A 21,490-nucleotide genomic window follows, 5' to 3' on the forward strand; every position below is an offset into this window, starting at 1 on the left:
CCTTAGATGAAAGTTCAAAAAACCAGGGGCATAATTTTAAAGTAAGGAGCAGGAGGCTTAGAGGGGATTTGAGGAAGGTTTTTCCACCTAAGTGCTTATCAAATCTGGAACTCACTGCATAAAAGAGTGGTAGGGATGGGGATCCTCAAGACAGTTAAGAACTGTTTAAATGAGAGCTTGAAATGTCATAGCATACAAGGCTACAGGCCAAGTGCTGGTAAAGGGATTAGAATTTGAAGACCAAAATAGAAACAATGGCCTGAAGGACCTCTTTAAATGGTATAAAAACTCAATGAATTTTCATTAAGCTCCACCTACTGTAATGACTTTATACAGTATTTGGGTGGAGAAGAAGCAGTTTAACACAAGGTCCCAGTGGATATCCATGTCATCTCTGGTTCTATGAGCTTTTGTAATCATGCGTAATTGGTCTATGTAACCTTGTACACATTGCTATCATACAATAAACAACATCTGGTTGTGTAACATAAGTGCCTATTATCAGTAAGTATCAATATTCTCTCCACTCTGTTAAAGAGGATGAAGAGGATGTTTGTGTTGAAATGTAAATGTCCCTATCTCTAAACCAGAAGGCCTGGGTTCAAGTCTCACCTACTCCAAATGTGTCTATTAACATATCTGACCAGGTTGATTAAAAATATCAAGAAATGATGCTTGCTTGCAGCAACCTATGCTAACCATAAACCACCAGTAGTTTGCAGTGCAACAGTGAACAGAGTTTGGTAATTCAAGGCCAAAAAGAAGGTTCACATTTAGGGTGAAAAGAGATGAGTGACAGAAGAATTAGTTTTCTAGGGCCAAAGAGTATTGTGTTTGGGCAAGAATGAAGCTAAGAACCAAAGAGCTGGTGTGCTACTTGCTGAAAATGATGAGAAGCAATACAAGAAAAGGAAACAAATACAGGTGGATGTGAGTCTGGCGTGCTGTAAAGTGTCTTAAGTTAGTGAAACAGTACAGTTGGCCAAGAACAGAGACATCAGTGTTAGAGTAAGGTGGGGAATTAAAATTACATGGCACTAGAAGCTTGGGATCATGCTTGGGGACTGAACAGAGGTGGTCCACAAAGTAATCACCCAATATGCATTTGCTCTCCCGAATATGGAAGAGACCAGTGAATACAGTGAACTAGATTGAAAATAGTACATGTAAATCACTATTTCACATGAAAGGAGTTTTTTGTTGCTTCAGATAGTGACATGGGAAGGAAATGGGGTGTTGGACGTGATTAAGCAATAGATCTATCAGTTCCAACCATCATTAACTGTACTTCTGAACCTTTCAGGAAACAACCTGTCCCATGCTCCCATTATTAGTCAGCCAACATCTATTTTGTTTTATGCTGACCTTGCTAAGCCAATTGAAAAGCAAAAGACTAATTTTTATTTTCTTCATTTACAGGATATGAGCATTTCTGGCTAGGTCAGCTGAGGTGAAATGACTGATCTTCAACAATATCAATCATTTTCCTTCATACCAGATGTGACTTCGACCAACAGAGATTGGAATTTTCCCAATTTCAGTTGACTGCAGTTTTGCTTGGGTGCCTTGATGCAACACTCGGTCAAATGAAGCGTTGATGTCAAAAGTGGTCATTTTCACCTCACCTCTGGAGTTCAGCTCTTTGTCCATGTTTTGACTAAGGCTTTAATCAGGTCAGGAGCTGAGTGGCCCTGGCAGAACTCAAACAGAGTGTCAATAAGCAAGTTATTGGCAAGCAAGCCTTGCTTGATAGTACTGTTTATGACACCTTATATCACTTTACTGGTGATCAAAAATAGGCTAATGGACCTGTAATTAGCCAGGATGAATTGGCCCTGCAGATTGCACACAGGACAGACTAGGGCAATTTTCCACATTGGCAGGTGGATGCCAGTGTGTTTTAGCTATACTGGAACAGCTTGGCTGAGGTGCCGCAGGTTCTGGAGCTCAAGTCTTAAGTAGTCTTGGCAGAATGTTGTAAGGGCCCATTGTCTTTGCAATATCCAGCGCCTCCAACCAATTCTTGTTGTCACATATTGGCTCTGCGGATTGCTGAAGAATAGCTTCTGCGATTTTGGGGCCTTCTGGATGATGCTGAGATGGATCATCCACTCAGCACTTCTAACTGTAAGTGGCCACAAATGCTTCAGCCTTATGTGTTCCACAAAGACCCCATTGAATTATGCTTGACTGTCTGTCAAACAGTCTTTTATTTTTACACATGGTCAAAAGAAATATACGATAAAACAGGCAATACAGTCCATTTTGTGCCATTGATGTTTTTTACACCCCCTCCAGGGTTGCACATAGAATGTCTTGCAGATTGTTCGTCATTCTTTAGGTCATTACTGGAGAGTTGTCAACCCTAAGTGGATTAAGTGTCAAAGTGAGCATGATCCCTTTGGAATGCTGAAAAGGGAAGAGAGAGGAAAATGGAAAAAGCAGAAAGTGAACACTAAAATTGGTGAAATGGGAAGTGAGTACAAGAAGAACCCTATTATGGCCATCAGAGGGAGTGGAAGGAAATATAGTGACAAGATTAAGGCCCTGTCAACCAATGTGAGGGCTGCCTTTGTTGGGAAAAAAAGAAGACTCTCAAGAAGCGCTGTTCTGGAAAGTTGCAACATCAGAACAGATAAGATAAAGGAATTAGGCATGTAATCCTTACAAGGTGAAAGAAAGTGTGGTCAGGGTAGTAGTGGAAGTCAGTGGGCTTATAATGAATATTAATTGATAGCTCATCGTTCCACCAACAGTCTCTTTGGCTCTACTAAACTTCCGTCATGCCATCTCAGCTTGAGACATTTCTGCAGGAGTTCCTCAGGGTAGTGTCCTAGGCCCAACCAGCATCATCTGCTTCAGCAAAGACCTTCCTTCTATGATAAGGTCAGAGATGGGATCTTCACTGATGATTGCAAATTTTCAACACCATTCATGACTTCTTATGTATTGAAGCAGTCCATGTCTAAATGCAGCAAGACCTGGGCAACGTCGAGGTTTGAACTAATGAATGGCAAGAAACATTTGAACAACACAAGTACCAGGCAATGGCCATCTCCAAGAAACATCTCAAAACGTCACTTCCTCCAGCACCGGAGGTCAGCAGCAAAGTGTATCTCCTACAAGGTGCACAAGACTCTTTAAATAGCACCTTCCAAACCCATGACCACTACTATCTCTAAGAATAAGAGGAGCGGATACATGGAAATACCACCACCTGCAAGTTAACTTCTAAGCCAGTCACCATCCATACTTGGAAAATATATCACCATTCCCTCAATGCCACTGGGTAATAATGCTGGACTCCATCCTTAAAATTATGGGTCTACCTTCAGCAAATGGAGAGCAATGGTTTTAGAAGTTAGTTCACCACTATCTTCTCAAGGGCAACTGGGAATTGACCCAGGCTGCAATATCCACATCCTGTCGCTGCAGTCTTTCAACCTATTGCAGAGACTTTCCTTTTGTCCTTGTCCCACCTATACCTTTGCTTAAAAATAGTTACAAATGAACTATTCCCAGTCCTGAAGAGATCTCTTTGACTTGAAATATTGAATCTTTCTCGCTGTCCACAGATGCTGCCATAAACTGCTAAATATTACCAGAATTTTCTATTTTTTCCGGGGCCAAGAATGTTGGGTGACCCCATCATTAAAAGGAAATTTTTTTAAGTGATAAAAGGCAGGTAAATGCAGCTTGATCTGGCCTTTCCCTAAATTCTATGTCCTGTCTTCATTGATTTTACAGTCTTTGCGGTGATTTGATGGTGAAAAATATTTTTGTTTATTAGTGGGTAATTGTCAGTGATTGCAATAACACTAATTTCTTGGGGATTTCACCAATACAGGAATAAAAGGTGGATAACCTTACTTCTGTCTCTTTACTGAAAGCATAAGGTTATTTATGATTTGTTTCCTAAATGTTAATAATGTTTACAGAATGACTGCTGAGCTGCTTCGTCTACTCTGTGCAGACTCTCAAGTGAGAGAACAGGTGAAGATCTATGAAGGAATTCCCATTCTGCTTAGTTTGCTGCATTCTGACCATCTCAAATTGCTGTGGAGTGTTGTATGGATTCTAGTTCAGCTCTGTGAGGATCCGGATACCAGCACTGAGATTCGATTGTGGGGAGGCATCCAACAATTCCTTCACATTCTACAAGGGTGAGTAAGCAGAAAATAATATTAAACATAGCGAAGCACTATTTAATTTTACTCTTTCATTTTGGTTATCTGAAAATTGTGGTCTGAATATATAATTTAGGAACATACCTGTATAAATTAAGCAAATTAAGGGTTCAGGAATATAAGTAAGAATAGGCATTCTACCTTTACAATTGGAGAAACTTCAGGTAAGACCATATGATGTAGGAGCACAGCAGGCCATTCAGTGACATCATGGCTGATCTGATAATCCTCACCTCCACTTTCTTGCCTTTTCCCATATCTCTTTGCTCCCCTACTGATTAAAAATCTGTTTATATCAGCCTTGAACATACTTAACAACCCAGCCTCATCAGCCCTCTTTGGCAAAGAATTCCATAGATTCACTACCAACTGAAAGAAGAAAATTCTTCGTCATTGCTGTTTTAAATGTATGATTTCCTTATTCTGAGATTATGCCCCCTGCTCCAAAATTCTCCCATAATCGGAAACAGTCTTTTCACATCTTCCTTACAAGTCCCCATGAATCTTGTTTGATTCAGTAATTCTTCTGAACTTATTCTTCTGAATTCCAACAAGTACAGGCCAAAGCTATTCAATTCTCTTCATAAGACTGTTCCTCCTTATTTTGTATCAGCCAAGTGAATCTTCTCTGGACTGACTCCAATGTCAGTATTTTTCCTTAATTAAGTGGCCCAAAACTGATCTCCGTATTACAACTGGGGTCTGACCAGCAAATTTTAACAAAGCCTCCCTATTTTTATACTCCATTCCCTTTAGAAACAGAGGCGAATATTCCATTTGCATTGCTTATTATTGGCTGAACTTTGATGTTTGCTTTCTGTGATTCATAGATGGGACTCCCAAATCCCTGTTCTGCAGCTTTCTGCAGCCTTTCTCCATTTAAATAATATTCAGCTCTATTTTTCCTGCCATTATGCCAAATTTTTAACCGCTCACTGAACTTGTCTATATCCCCTTGCAGAGATACTAGGAACTGCAGATGCTGGAGAATCTGAGATAACAAGGTGTAGAGCTGGATGAATACAGCAGGCCAAGCAGCATCAGAGGAGCAGGAAAGCTGACATTTCAGGCCCAGAAGGATCTGAAGAAGAGTCGAGGCCCGAAACATCAGCTTTCCTGCTCCTCCGATGCTGCTTGGCCTGCTGTGTTCATCCAGTTCTACACCTTGTTATCTCTATACCCCCTTGCAGATATTTTGTGCCATCATCAACACGTGCCTTTAAACTTCAAGCAATTTCCTTAGCATTGGAAATTAATCTATTCCATGCATTAAGTAACATTGCCGCTTCTTGTGGTTTATAATTCCTCTTTGGAAAAACCCTTTGAGCTATTGTACTTTGAATCGGTTCCTCCAAAACATGGTCCAAGATGATTTTTAAAAACATCTTTAGATTTTACTGTACAATTTAAGATCCTTTTTACATCACATATTTGGTAGGTGGGCCAAAGGTTCACAAAATTAGTCAAATTTGAAGCTAGATGTACAGGCTGTTTTGAGTATAATTTTTTGCATGTTATTTGCTAGTAGAATGATGCTTCAATCCATTATATTACATTAGATTCAATCCATTATATTACATTAATTCTACAATGAAACAATAGTGTTCACAATGTAAAGCTTCTATCTGATAACAGAACATTAATATGATTACAGAGAAAGATATCTGACATTTTTTCATAGTTTTAGAAAGAGCAAATAGTTTTAGAAAGAGCAAGTATAATAGTCAAATTATACTGCTTCATATTGTTCTAATGCATTTATATGTTTGTTGATTCATAGAAACCTCTTTTTTGTGTATTTTTAGAGATAGAAATTTTGTATCAGATCGTTCCTCAATTGGAAGTTTGTCTAGTGCTAATGCTTCAGGAAGAATTCAACAACTTCAGCTGTCTGAGAAACTAAGCATACAAGAAATTCAAGAGAATACATTATCTTTGCAAGAAGGTATAGTATTTTCCATTGAACTGGAGATCAAGCATATAGATTCATTATTGACACTGTTACAATCATGTAAGGAGAGTGAATCAGCTCCTGAGTTTCCGTTTTCCTCATTTGGCTGCAACAAGAATTTATGTTCTTTTCAACATGAGGCTGTACCTTTTTCAAATTAATATGTAGTTTAGTGATTTGTAGTAATGAGGAGCCAAACACAAGGGGCTGAATCATATATCTTTTGAATAAGTGCAAATTACATGATTTTGCTCAACATCTTACCAAATTTGTTTCATTAACGACCTATCTTGGCTCTATGTCATCCTTCATGTCCAATTTTATTCCCAACTTAACACTTGCCATTCCTGAAAAAACTCACCAGTATTGAATATCCGTGAAAGACTAGCATCCTTGGCACCTGTGCTACTTTGCATCTGGATGAGCACTGGCTTTTTGAAGCAAATCTGTTTGGTCATGGACACAGTGTGAAGATGTTGGCAAAGAGGAAGATGATGATGTGATTCTCCAAAGGAAACCTGGAGGTGCTGGGAGATGGGGTGGTGAAAAGGAGGATGTCATCTTTCTGATGGCCAGGCAGAGGAAACCATAGCATCAGACTCTGCAGCCTGGTCAGACATTGCCACCTGGGTCAATGAACTCTCTATGGTGAGGAGGAATGGCCAGTATTGCTGCCAGAAAGTCAGTGACCTCTCTGCTCTGTCAGGGTAAATATCACACTCTTCTCTCAACTACCTCACACTCACTGTATCTCAGCTACTGCACCCACTTCCCATCAAGGCTCATTCTCTGCTTTCAACATCTTTCCTCACTTGCTTTCAACCCACAATCTCCCACAACACTAACTCTGCATTGCCTCTGCTGTGCCTACTCACTTGAAGGGATGCTGCACAACCTATCCTCTAACTGCACCAGTACTAACAGCCACATCACTCACTTTCAGCTCACTCGAGACAGGGTATATAGGAAATAGGAAACAGGTGGATATAGGAAAGTCTGACAATAGACTCATCACAGGCTGTGAGGAGAGAATCCTTACCCTCATAGAAGAATGTGACAGCTCCATGCTGAGATAACAACGACCAACCAACCAAGTAAGTATCATTTTTCTTTCTGTTACAATTATCGCATCAACCCTGCTGATGGTTTTCTGCTTTACTCACCACTTCTAACCACTAGCTTCTATGCCTTAATTCTTTTTTGACTTGCAGGTACGTCTGTGGAAAAACAGTCACATCTGCCACTTGCTCAAGTTCTGAAAGCAGGAGTACCAAGCTGTTAGAGGAAAGGTTTGCAAAGCTGCCTTCTGCCCTCCCACCACCTCAGGCACTGACACTCTGGTGGGAATGTTGGCCTTAGACAGTTTGGGAGCACATACTGGTGAACATCGCATTGTGATAACAAGGTGTAGAGCTGGATGAACACAGCAGGCCAAGCAGCATCACAGGAGCAGCAAAGCTGACGTTTCGGGCCTAGACCCTTATTCAGAAATGGGGGAGGGGTAGGGAGCTCTGAAAGAAATAGGGAGAGAGGGGGAGGCGGATAGAAGATGGTTAGAGGAGACGATAGGTGGAGAGGAGACAGACCGGTCAAAGAGACGGGGATGGAGCCAGTAAAGGTGAGTGTAGGTGGGGAGGTAGGGAGGAGATAGGTCAGTCTAGGGAGGACGGACAGGTCAAGGGTGGGATGAGGTTAGTAGGTAGGAGATGGAGGTGGGGCTTGAGGTGGGAGGAGGAGATAGTTGGGAGGAAGGACAGGTTAGGGAGGTGGGGATGAGCTGGGCTGGTTTTGGGATGCAGTAGTTGGGGGGTAGATTTTGAAACTTGTGAAGTCCACATTGATACCATTGGGCTGCAAAGTTCCCAAGCAGAATATGAGCTGCTGTTCCTGCAACCTTCAGGTAGAATCGTTGTGGCGCTGCAGGAGGCCCAGGGTGGACATGTTGTCTGCAGAATGGGAGGAGGAGTTGAAATGGTTTGTGACTGGAAAGTGCAGTTGTTTAATGTAAACTGAGCGTAGGTGTTCTGCAAAGTGGTCCCCAAGCCTCCGCTTGGAAGCATCTCACTGTGACAGCTCCGCAAACGACCAAAGAAGAAAAGTCCAAAGCTGCTGGCACTTGGAGGATTGCCAGAAATGAGGCAGTTGCTCAATCCCCAGGAAGGAAATTATCCACATGAAGACATGGCAGTGCTATAAAAGCATCCAGCCAGAAGAGAATCCACTCACAGACCCCTTGGTCATCTCCTCTCAGGACACTCCAGAGGTGGCTGGGGGTCCCTCCTGCTTACTCCCCTCCCACCAGTTGGAAGTTGAAGTCAAGTAGCATCCACTTGCCTCTATCAAGAAGACTCCCAATATGTCTGGGCAATCCACACACAAGCACGGCTGGGTCCATGTGTAATGATCTTTTGGGACCAATGTCATTGGTAGAAAAGATCAGGAGCTGCAACATCAACTTTCCTGCTCCTCTGATGCTTCTTGGCCTGCTGTGTTCATCCAGCTTCACACTGTGTTATCTCAGAATCTCCAGCATCGGCAGTTCCTACTATCTCTGTTAAAATAGATGGATATTTGATGATCCAATGGACCAATGAGCCTTGTTATGTGCTGTAAAATCTCCATGACTCTAACAAATTTCTGTCCCACTAACTCTGACAATGACAGTTTATTTATTTTCATTACTTTCTGTAAACTTTGTTTTAAAATACATTGTTTAACTTTTGGAACTAACCGACCCATTATGTGCACCTTTACACTTCATGTAAAATGAAACACAGTCCCTAAATCGTAATTCATAGTTAAGTACTGTTAAATTTATAAATTATAAACAATAAGTAGCACCCTGTAACATTTTCCAGGAATGTAAAACATTCTTTTCTCATGTATTGTTATTTGAAATATTTAATATATGAAACCTGTTTGAAATTCTTTGTCAAATATCAGTTCCTCACTGACTGTTTTGTCATTTCAGCATGTTGTGCTGCTATCACTGAGCTGGTACTTAATGATACAAATGCTCAACAGGTTGTACAGGTAGGTATGTTCAAAATTAAGATCAGTTATTATTTTCTAAACTGAATATTGCTTTAAATCATGAAATCTCCATGAACTGTATGGCAATAACAGGAGAAAACTTTTTAACAATAAAAGTATATAGCCACTGGTGTCTGAAATTGTGGTAAGATTAGTGAAGGTGTAGGCAGAGCTGAAAAGTGGAATGAGTTCTTCAGGTTCATATTTACAAGAGGAAGAGTATCTTGTCTGCAACAAAATGGCTATTCCTAGACAGTAAGAATTGGAAACGTAATGGAATTAGCATTACTGCTTGCTTATTACTTAGGTTGGAGACTTGAATTTCATGAATGAGCCAGATGGGTTGGATGACGCTTATCCTAAGTTTTTTGACTACCTCCAGGATGTACTTGCAATTAATGTTCCCTCTAAGCTGCCTGACCGTGCAGCAACTTGGAGGTCACAAGCATACTGATTGGTGTGCAGATGCTTTGTTATCCACATGCAAAAGTCACTTCTACACTGGATCTTGGGGGTGTGTACAGTAGAATTTTTTTTTCAGGGAAAAACAGGCTTGCAGAAATCATTGCACAAATATTTTGAGATTTTTCAGATTACTTATTTAGAACTGCCACAACATCATCTGCAAAAAGTGCATATAAAACACAATAATTAATGAACTTATGAATAATGTTTGGGAGCTAGAATTAGCGGCGAGAAAGTGATTTCTTTTGTGCACATGTTTTGGGCGCTGTGAGATTCCTCAGAATTCCAAATCTCTAATTGCAGTGCACATATCCATTTGTTTGTGGGATTGCTCAGGACCCCGTACTGGTGCATGGATTAACACATGATACATAAATACCCAATGAAAGTATTTGTAGCAGATACATCATAGTATAATTCAGCATGCATACGATTTGACTCCAAGGTTCCATTTCAGAGCTATTGTTTTAATTTTGAACAGCAGTAGAAAGAGTCTGCCTCCAGCATCATTGTTTAAAAGGATGATAAAGGTTAGCTACTGGTTGAGTTACTTTGCCTGGTGCTACAATTCTACATCTGTTGTTATTTTTTATTGGTTATTTCAGTTGCAAAAGTGTACAAGTGTTAAAGGATGTTTGCTTTTTACAAGATTTTTTCAAAAACCAATTGTCGCGGACACAGTTAGGAGTTGGGAGCTACTCCCCTCAAAATAAAACATGACTTGGCGAATGAATAGAATAAAGCAGGAAAATGAAAAAAGTGGTAGAGGAAAGGAGCTTTCGGGAGAAGGCGGTAATTCTTCAAGGTGTTCAAAGAGATACTTGCCTGTTTGAACAATGTATGAGAGGTCTCTGGACTTTCTCTTTTAAATCACCCATTTGCTGAAACCACATCTGTAACCTCAGAACAGACATAACAAAATCTCTGAAAGCAAACTGGAATATTTTTGGAGGAGTTTTAGTAAGTTCGAAGATGACCTGTTGAATAAAGACAGTGATAGTTGCAATGCCTGTGAATCTGCAGCACACCAGGAGGATAGAGTATAGGCTGTGAACAGAACGTGCTCTCCATGGTGGCTCTGCAAACTTGGCGCAGGGCTTCTCTACACCCTTGACACTGTTAGACTATCTGAGTAGGCCAACCCAATGCACGCAGAATCTTGGTATGTATGCCCAGCAGCATTTCTCTGAATGCCACCTATTGAGATTGTCTCCTGAGTCTTCTGCAGAGGATCCTATCTTCAGCTCACTCTCCGGTAAGCTGGCAGGTGAAACATCCTTTTTCCTGGGTTAACTACGTCCAATTTGTGTCCCAGTAATTCTTCATGATTGGCTCCAAATTCTATGCTGCCCTCTAAGTAGTTGAGTTTGTGTCTCTGTGCGTCGGATCTAGTGATGCACCCTCTTAATCAGCGTTGTTCCCTCTCTTCCTCCTCCAGCTAATGTGGCTGACTATGCTGCAGTTTTGGATGGCTGAAATTGGAAAATCAGAAAGGGAGTTTGGGATTCAAGGAAAGGGGTTGGTATTGAAAACAAGAGATCCATCAATTGAATGGTGGCAAACTAAGAATTGAGAAGAACATAAGGCAGGAATATACCTATATTGTCAATATTCTGTCCCCAGGTTTTGCTGCTGCTGTTGTCCCCATGATGCTGACTGTCATCTCCTTTGTAGCACTCAGAAGATGTAGAAGTCCTTGCTCCCCACTGATACTGCTCTATTCTGTTGTGTAGCATCTCATTCATCATGAAAGAGGATAGAGTGCCAGCTGTTGTGTGGTAAACATATTGTTTAATGAATCCTACACAAGTGCTCTTTTTCAGTGAAGGTGTTCAGAGCAGCCTTGGCTCATTCAATCATCTTTGCATCTGTCAAGACCCAATTAATAGCATATGCAAAGCTGCCACATGGAAACTCCTCATCTGTTTACTGAACATTGTTCTAAAGATTTAAGTAAAACATTGACAGATTGATCGATTGTATTATGTTGATTGACTATATTTTCCTAAAGGCTGAGGAAAATCTGAAATAAGTACTTTGACATCTTCCAAAATTCATAGCCAATCCACATGTAACCTTTTCACTTCTTTTGCACTTTCACATTGGTCAAGTTTTTTGGTGTATTTTGTGAACTAAAATAGAATCCATATGGAGTTAGGCTACCGAGGCAGGCTACAGAATTTTCCTTGGTTCTCAATTGCTGCAGCTAGCTCCTAACGTTATTTAAAGGCCTGTAAATTTCACCCACACCCTCCACCTCTCATGATAGTCCATATCACCTCAGCTCTCCCATGCCACCTCCATACTCCTCATGTTGCCTCAATAGTCAGTCATCCATTATCCACTCTGTACAGTTATTAAGAACTATATAATAATAATAATGGAACTTATTTTAAAATGATTGGGAAAAATTAAACCTCTAACCATCTAATAAATTCATCATCGTTGTTATGAGAAAGAAAAAAGAAACTACTCCAGTAATAATCCTTTCAAGCACCTGTTCACCAAGGCTTCTGAAGCAACATCTTTCTAACTCACAACCACTACTTGTGTAGAAGACTAAGGGCAATGGAAACATAGGAGCACCATCAATTGTAAGTGCCCCTCCAAGCCACTCACCATCCCAAAGTGGAAATTTATGAAGAGTCAATTTTAAATGGCAACTGAACAGTTGCAATGATCAGGCACGCAGCTTCATATCATTTTGAGACAATTATGTTTATAATCTCATTAACAACTGTTCACCCTCCTACCCTGATCATTAGCAACTCCTTTGTCTGTCCAACTGTCTTTCCCTTTCTTTGGGCTCTATCCTAACATTTACTCCCTACCCCACCCACCTCCCTATTTTCTGCATATAAACAGATGTATTCCCAGCCACCATCAATTCTGAGGAATGGTCACCGGACCCAAAATGTGAACTCTGTTTTCTCCTTCACAGGTACTGTCAGACCTGCTGAGCTTTTCCAGCAACTTTGCTTTTGTTTCTTATTTACAGCATCCATAGTTCTTTTGGTTTTTACGTTTATAATCCATATGTATTAGAATGTAAATTTTTATTTTAGTAATTAAAATATTATATGTAAGATGAATGGAAACATCTTATTAAGAAATTTGATGCATTTCAAGTGAAAGCAATTCAAACTAACTTGGATTTAATAGATTTAACAGTTAACCAAAGTTTAATTTGCAAGATCAGAAATAATAGCAATTAAGGGTAGTGGATATTCTAAGTTTAATGAAGCTAGAAGGTCTACCTTTACAAAATAAAAATTTAAATCATAAATGCAGTTCCCAGTTCAAAAACAAGATACCTGCTTGTAAACTAAGGGGGTTCCTTCATAGGATGCAGCAAGTATGTAGAGAGAGCAATCACATCTATTATTAAGTTAAATTATTCCTGTAGGTTATATAATAAGAGAGTTGTGTTGAAAGTAAAATAATTATTTTCCATTTCATTTAAGAATGTCCCAAAGCACGGTACTTTCTCCTGAATTTGGGTTGTTGGGGTTAGAAGTTTCCTTTATTTATCTTTGTGTTTACAAACAGAAAGTAGGGAATTGTACTTTTAACTTGGTATGCATTTCAGATCAGTGATTAGGGGAGACAAAAGAGATGCACATTTGTCATACCTGCACCTTAGGCAAAGAAAATACTAACTTGATCATTTACTTCATGGAATGAGGAGAAGTGTTCAGGCTCAGTTTAGAATTGATGATGGGGAAAGAGTTTAGAACTTTACTTAATTTGAACCCGAAGAAAGAAATCTACAAAGGTCCTCACAGAACCTTATGACACAAGACAGATGGCAAAGTTAGCTTGGAGGGCTATGATAAGGCAGTTGGTTATCTGCCAATAACCAGCATGAGAAACTGAGGAATTTTTGTCACAAGGATTTAAAGAAAGTAGTAGGGTTACCAGAGAGGTGTTGTATACCTTTGGAATGACTAAAGGGGTCATTGCAACTTCAAGATTCATACAATATTTTAGGGATATCTTAAGGGGATGTAAATAAAGTAAAACTGAGGTAATCACATAATTAGTTACAAACAATAGTGTTAAATTATTTGTGTTTGCATTAAAGTCATAGAATCATAGAGTTTTACAGCACAGAAAGAGTCCTTCAATTCTTCATATCCACATCACTCCTCAAGCACTGAATTACTCAACCTTTCAGGCAGTGAGTTGCAAATATCCCATCTCTTCCCACGAGGTAAAAACGTTTTCCTCAAAATCCATCTAAACTGTTGTTCCTTGTCTTATAAACATCAAACTGTTTTTATTAACCAGCACCTATGGGACCAGGAGTATACCAATATCAAATATTCTGGTTGATCAAGAGTTCCATGTAATCAATATAAATATACACACTAAGTAATAGAAATGTAACGTAGGAGGTATATATATCACTGTTATACTTCATTTACAGCATAAATCACTTAAATAATAATGCAACTTTGACTTAAATAAAACTTACTGGCAGACAGCCTTCTCATTCGCACCCTCATCTGATTACTCAGACATTGTGGAGATTGCAATAATACAGTAAACTTCGGTATTTGAGATGTATCTTTTTTGCCAGTTTAAGGAGTGTACCAGTTCCTAAGCTGCCAGTTATAACAAAGTTTTGCTGTATATGCTGCCTGGCTATGACCCTTCTACTCAGAGGAGAAATTTCTTCCTGTTTAACCAATCTATGCCCTTCTTATTTTTGTACACATCAATCATATTCCCCTGCAGCATTCTCTGCTCGCAGGAAAACAACCCAAGCCAATGTAGTCTGTCCTCATGATGGAATCACTCCAGCCTGGGTAACATGCTGATGAATCTCCTGTACACCTTCTCTAATGCAATCACATCCTTCCTATAGTATGAAAATCAGAACTGCACATAGAACTCCAGCTGTGGGCTAACTAACATTTTATACAACTCCAATATAACCTTCAATAAAGACGTGTTTCCCCTATTCCTTCTTATACAACATGTCCACCTATCCTGCTGCCTCTAAGGATAAAAGGACATGGACACCAAAGTTACTGTGATCCTCTGTACTTCCTTGGATACAATCATTCGTCATGTACTCCCTTGCCTTATTAGTCCTCGAAAATGTGTCACCTTTCACTTTTCAGGATTAAATTCCATTCAATCCATCTAACCATCCTTCTATATTGTTTTGTGGCCTAAGGTTTGCCTTCTCAATATTCATTTTAAATGTAAGCATATAAGTAAAGATCATTTCCGTTTATGTTTGTTCTTTCAATTGACCACCGAGTGTTTGGATTTCTCTGTAAAAGGGTCATAACAATAATCCAAAGATATTGGTAGTGTACAACTTTATGAGGATATTTGCCATCAGCACATGGAATTTCCAAACATCAATCAAACTTGGCAACAGTTGTCTAAAAGATACAGAATTTTAAAAGAATAAGTACCAACTTCATCCAATTTGACAAGTTATTTGCTGTGAAAATTAACTAGCTGAGCTTGATTCTATTCTTGTCCAATGTCTTACAAGTGTGCTCGTTGTTAAGGGGCACTCTTTAGAAATTAGGAATAGAGATACTTTACCTGCACTACAGTGTATTCTGGTTGTAGCAGTCCTATTGTCATCTTAGCTGAGGTCAATGCAATATTGATCAGGAATCAAGCTTGAAATCTTTAGGACTGGGAATGTTCATGCTGAACATGTAATCGAATATTGGGAATATAGAGCTTAATATTTTTGTTGTATTTCTTTAAATTCTTTATTTAGGGGAATGGCATTTATGTGATAGGGAAGCTAATCCTGCCAAGAAAACAAAAGAATGCACTAAAAGCAGATACCTTGCAGGTATTTTTCTTACAATAACAATTTTATTCTTTTTAAAATCTGTATGCTTTCAGTATTTCTTTTGGTTAAAAAAAACCAATAGATTTTGAATTTGATTTGTTTTGTTGATTGTTTAGAGATTGACAGGGTTTTACGCTGTTGGATATATGAATGCATTCCAGTTCATTCCATGCATCAGCTTCTAAATGGAGGAATGAATTGCACTGAGTTGCAAAGCACTCTTGTTTAAATTATGTTGACAATGCAGGTGATATGTCTGTCTTACTGTTTGAATGTAAATTTGTTTCTCAGACAACAGCAAGAGATGACTGACATAATATTGTAAGTTAGTTTCTGTGATATAACTCATCTGTACAATTGGAAAAACGTCTTCCTTAGAGTAGAGATTTTTCAATGAAAGTTAGACCTATTTTTAGTTTGGTTTAACAATAACGAAGTGAAATGTCTGGGGAAGATGCTGTAATTTTTCTCTTTGTGTCTCATAAAGTAATTTGCTTTTTATGTTACAGTAGCATCTACCTTTTTAAATGCTCAGAAATTTGTACTCTACATGTTTCAATGTCTCTATGCAATTTAATTCATTAATATAAAGATACTTACATACAGTAATTAAAATATTTCCATTACAGTGCTATGCTTTTAGAGCTTTGCGTTTTCTGTTCAGCATGGAAAGGAACAGACAATTGTTCAAAAGGTATAATATACAAATGTATTTATCACCTATGCATTGGCATTCAACCTCTTTATTTTGTTAATCCAATATTTCAGTCATTCTTAAGCAAGTTAACATGGAAAGTACTGTACAGGTTATTTAATCTGTGATTTTCACACTTCTGCAGAGAAACATTCTGTTTGCTACTTTGTCATAACTCAAGATTGGGATCAGCAGCTTAGCTTTTTATTTAGCTCAGTACTACCGTGTTCTATCAAAAAAACTATATAATCAAAGTATGTAATTTATGCTGTTGTTTTTTGTCGTTGCTACTCTGAATAACCTGTGTCTGTAACATTCTCCTCAAGACAATTCTCTGAGTAGAAAATGCACCGTTTTACTAAAAATACTTTTATATTACACCTTATGATTTAAAATTTATAGCATTGTCTGATTAAGCTATTTTGAATTCATGTATATTTGACTCCATACACAGTGTTGATTTCCACTTTTTAATATCTTCTATCAGCAACCAATAACTTTATTTTTCAAAAAATACTTCATTGTTCACAACATGCATTTTCCAGCCAGAGAGTAATCAAACAGGAGCCAAGTGTGAATTTCCATCCTTTACACCCCCATCTCCCAACTCCAATTCACCAGCTACCTAAATTGTTTAAGCTCATTCTGGGAATATGGCAGTCATTATCAAAGCCATTTGTTGTCCATCCATAGCTGCCTTTGAGAAAGAGACTCACCACAAAGGAGGAAACAACATTGCTAACTTTTCAATCATCATCATCTCTCATCTTCTGTGTTGAACAACAGCACAGATGTGACTGTGAAGCTTTGAAAATTCATCTATCTTTTGCAAGTTAAAAATCAAATCTCACCTTCCTTTCAGGCATTTCCATTCTTTTGCAACTCATGCTACAAAAGTCTTAAGAATACGTAAGCTATTTGCACTATGTTTTATGATTATTGTTGTAGTTGTTTGAATTAGGTATTTGAAACTACTTTTTATGAAGCACTATTTTGTGCCCTCTGACTCCTAAACTCTTACTCTATCCTTATAATTGCCTTCCTCACACTTGCTGCTCGGAAGTTGCCTGGAGGTACAGGAAATACCATGAAAATCATTCAGATAAGATCTGTCAACAAATCTTGTGTCTTACCCACCTCATTCAGAACAGGTTGATTATACTACAAATTATGATTCAGCACTCAAAAATCAGGCCACATGTATTTTGGGACCATCTGTTTTTTTCAGTTTGATGCCTTGTATGTTGGAGTAGATTAGCACATGCAACAGCAAGTGGGCTAGTAAGCCACAAATTGAGTTCAGCTTTTCCTGTTGTTGTACCATATGTTAAAGTTTTCTTTTAAAGTATGCACAGTACCCCAACTTGCCTGACTTTAAGACCAAGGTTGATAGAAGGCACGGACCAGATTATAATTTATTAGAAATAAATTTATTACAAGCATTTTGACTACAGTTACAAATAAACAGATACAAATTGTTGGCATACAACACTACTAACACTCTAAACCCTAATAAAGTCTCCTTTTTTTTACACACACATGTGCACAGGCACACGCACACACGCGCATACACACACACACACACACACACACACCACACATGTGCATACACACACACCACACACACACACACACAAACACACACACACACACACACACACACACACACACACACACGAGCAAGCAAAGGGAGAATATAGATTATTGGTAGAGATAGCAAAACTGGGAAGTCAGTTCAGTGGTGAGAGAGGTAATGGGAACTGCAGATGCTGAAGAATCTGAGATGACAAAGTATGGAGCTGGATGAACACAGCAGGCCAAGCAGCATCTCAGGATGAAGGGTCTAGGCCCGAAACGTCAGTTTTTGTGCTCCTGAGATGCTGCTTGGCCTGCTGTGTTCATCCAGCTCTACAGTCAGTTCAGTGGTCTTTGCTTCCCAGTTCTGGTGTTTCAATGATCCTTTTTCAACTAGCCAGACGCTTTGTTGTTTAGAGATAGTAGGAACTGCAGATGCTGGAGAATCAGAGATAACAAGGTGTGGAGCTGGATGATGTTTAGATGTCTTTTTTCTGATTGCTTCCACTGTCTTGTGAGAAGTACAGAGCAGCTGATACAGTTTGAATATGGCTCTGATTTATCAATTCAAAAGATACAGCTTGCAGTGACTACTTTAGGAAAGGTTATTCGTTTTCTTCCAGATTCAAACTAAGTTTTTGACTTCAGGGAACAGGCAGCTTCTGAAATGGGAACTGATTTGTACATTTACTTTTCTCCTTCTTACTGTCTCTGTAACTTGTTTCCAGCTCTAAATTGCTCAGCTACTCACAAACCAATCAGACAGTTGTTAGCAAGCAAATGGCTTCTGTCATTGATAACTGTCACTAGTCCAGAGATCAGTCAACTTTTGTTGCCAACATGAGCTGCTTGGCTTCAGATTGTCTGAACTTCAATCACTGCTTGTTCAAGCAATTGATTACAATGTCTGCTATGAGCATCAAGTCACTTGTTTTCAAAACAGCAGCCACTCATTTCAATACTCTTTTTGAAAACAGTTCTTTCTCATTTCTGTCCCCAGTTAAAAAAAACAAAGTAGAGAGACACAGTCCTTACTCAAGAATTTTTCATGTCTAATGATATATTGGCAATCTAGTGCATGAGGTCCCTTGTGAAAGAGTGACCATAATTTGGTAGAATTCTTTATTCAGGTAGAGTGTGACACTGATTTTGAGACTAGGATCCTGAATCTAAATAAAGGAAACTACAATTGTGATGTGGCTATGGGGGATGCAACTTAAAAGGATGATGATGGATAGAATATTTGAAGAGCTCATGGATGGACTGCAATAATTTTTCGTTTCTGTCTGGCACAAAAATTAAACATGGAAGATGACGCAATCATTGCTATCAAGGGATATTATGGATAATATGAGATCCAGGCTAATAAAATTGGCCAAAAACAGCGGTAGACCTGAGGATTTGGAGCAGTTTAGATTTCAGCAAAGGACGACACAAGGCTTGAATTAGAGGGGAAAGTAGTGTTTGAGAGTAAGCATGCAGAGAACTTACAAACTGATTGTAAAAGCTTCTATGCCTATATAAAGAGAAAAAGATTAGTGGAGCCAAAAATAGGTCCTTTACAATCAGCAACAGGGCAAGTTACGATGGGGAACAAAGAAATGACAACTAAATACATATTTTGATTCTTTCCTTGCAAAGGAGGACACAGGTAATGTCTCAAAAATGTGGGAACTCAGGGTCCAGCGAGAGAGAAAAGCTGAGGGAAATTAGTATGAGTAGGGAAATGGTAATTGGTGGGATAAAAGGCTGATAAATATGCTGATCCTGATAATCTACATCCAGATTACTATAGGAAGTAGCCCAAGAAAAAGTAGATGTATTGGCAATCATCTTTCAAGACTCTGTAGATTGTGGGACAGTTCCTATGGATTGAAGGGTTGCTAATACAATCTCACTATTTAAAAAAGACCTTTGAGAGAAAACAGGGAATTATAAGCTAGTTAGCCTGACATTGTTAGTGGGGAAAATGCTACAGTCTATTATCAAAGAACTAATGGCAGACCACTTGGACAACTGTGACAGAATTGGACAGAGTCAGCATGGATTTATGAGAAGAAAATCATGCTTGCTAAATCCAATAGAATTTTACAACGATGTATCCAGTAAAGTTGATAAGGGGGAACCAATGGATATGGTTTACTTGGATTTTTGGAAGACTTTTGGTAAGGTCCCACATAAGAATTGGCATATAAAATTAAGCACATGGGGTTGGGGGTACTGTGCTAGCTTGTATAAAGAACTGGTTGGCAGACAGGAAACATAATAGGAATACAGGTCCTTTTCTGCATGGCAGACAGAGATGAGTGGAGTACTGTAAATGTCAGTATTTAAACCTCCGCTAAGCACAATATGTATTAAAGATTTAAATGAAGGAACTAAATATAATGCCTCCAAGTTTGCTGATGAAACAAAGCTGGATGGGAAAGAGAGCTGTGAGGAGCATGCACAGATGTTTTAAATGATCTGGAAAAGCTGAAAGTGAACAAATGCATGGCAGATGAAATGTAACATGAATAGGTGTGAGTTTATCCACTTTGGTAGCAAAGTCAGGAAGGAAGATTATTATCAGAATGCTGTAGATGGGAAATGGAAAGGCACAAGACCTGGTGTCCTTATATACCCAATGCTGAAAGTAAGCAATAGGTGTAACAGGTGTTGAAGAAGGCAAATGGTATTTTGGCCTTTGTAACAAGAGAATTTGAGAACAAGAATGGAATTTCTTGTTGTAATTCTGCAGGGCTTCAGTGAGACCACACCTGGAGTACTGAATTCAGTTTTGGTATCTTTATCTGAGGAAGGGATGTTCTGACTGTGGAGGTAGTACAACAAAGGTTTATTAGATAAATTCCTGGGATGGTAGGACTTGATGTATAAAAAGAAATTGGATCAGATAGGAATGATTACATCGGAGTTTAGAAGACTGAGGGGGATCTTATAGAAACCTATATTATTCTAACAGGACAGGATAAATATAAGAGGGATGTTCCCAATAACCAGGGTTTCAAAAACCTGGGGACATAACTTAAGGATACAGGGTAGGTCTTTTATGGCTGAAATGAGGAGAAATTTCTTCACCCAGAAAGTGGTGGGCCTGTGGAATTCTGTGCCACAGAAGGTGGTTCAGGCCAAAACTTTGAATATTTTCAAGAAAGTGTTTGGTATAGTTTTTGGGCTAAAGCGATTGAAGAGAATGGGCAGAAAGTGGGAACAAGGCACTGTGTTAGATGATCATATTGAATGATGGAACAGCCTCGAAGGGCCAAAATACCTGTTCCTGCTCCTTTTTTATGCTTCTGTACATGAATACCTTCATGGAATTAACTGAGTGCAGAAGAATTGTACTTACTTTTCTGGTCCTATAAATTTGTGTCTATCGTTTAATGTCAAAATTTTTGTGACTTACTGACGCTGAGATTTCTTAAATGCAGATTATTTCCTCCTGACATGTTTGAGATGTTCATTGATGTTGGACATTATGCCCGTGATATCCATGCATATGAAAACTTGGTCATTAAGTTAAACTCTTTAACTGTAAGTGAAGAACTCTAATTCAACAAATATATTTTCAAAGTTCTCTTTTTTCATTGAACATTTGTAACTTGTATTACAATTTTATATCTAGACTGATGAACTAAAACAAATCACTGAAAATATAGAAGGAGTTAATCAAAATAAAGCCCCAACAAAATTTATTGGTAATTATGCCATTTTAGACTATCTTGGGAGTGGAGCATTTGGTAATGTCTGTAAGG

General features: G+C 38.8%; 1 protein-coding gene across 2 annotated transcripts in view; it reads left to right on the plus strand.

Annotated features, from left to right (window-relative positions):
* nek10 (NIMA-related kinase 10) overlaps positions 1–21,490 on the plus strand; it is a 239,310-nt gene that overhangs the window by 102,466 nt on the left and 115,354 nt on the right. For both annotated transcript variants that reach the window (XM_048523358.2, XM_048523368.2), the window contains exons 12-18: positions 3,939–4,163; positions 5,993–6,132; positions 9,110–9,171; positions 15,389–15,466; positions 16,096–16,160; positions 21,167–21,269; positions 21,361–21,489. In XM_048523358.2, coding sequence (XP_048379315.1) covers positions 3,939–4,163; positions 5,993–6,132; positions 9,110–9,171; positions 15,389–15,466; positions 16,096–16,160; positions 21,167–21,269; positions 21,361–21,489 — 802 coding nt within the window. The remainder of the gene's footprint in view (positions 1–3,938; positions 4,164–5,992; positions 6,133–9,109; positions 9,172–15,388; positions 15,467–16,095; positions 16,161–21,166; positions 21,270–21,360; position 21,490) is intronic.

This window comes from Stegostoma tigrinum, chromosome 2 (genome assembly GCF_030684315.1).
Source record: "Stegostoma tigrinum isolate sSteTig4 chromosome 2, sSteTig4.hap1, whole genome shotgun sequence".
In the NCBI taxonomy this organism is placed as follows: Eukaryota; Metazoa; Chordata; class Chondrichthyes; order Orectolobiformes; family Stegostomatidae; genus Stegostoma; species Stegostoma tigrinum.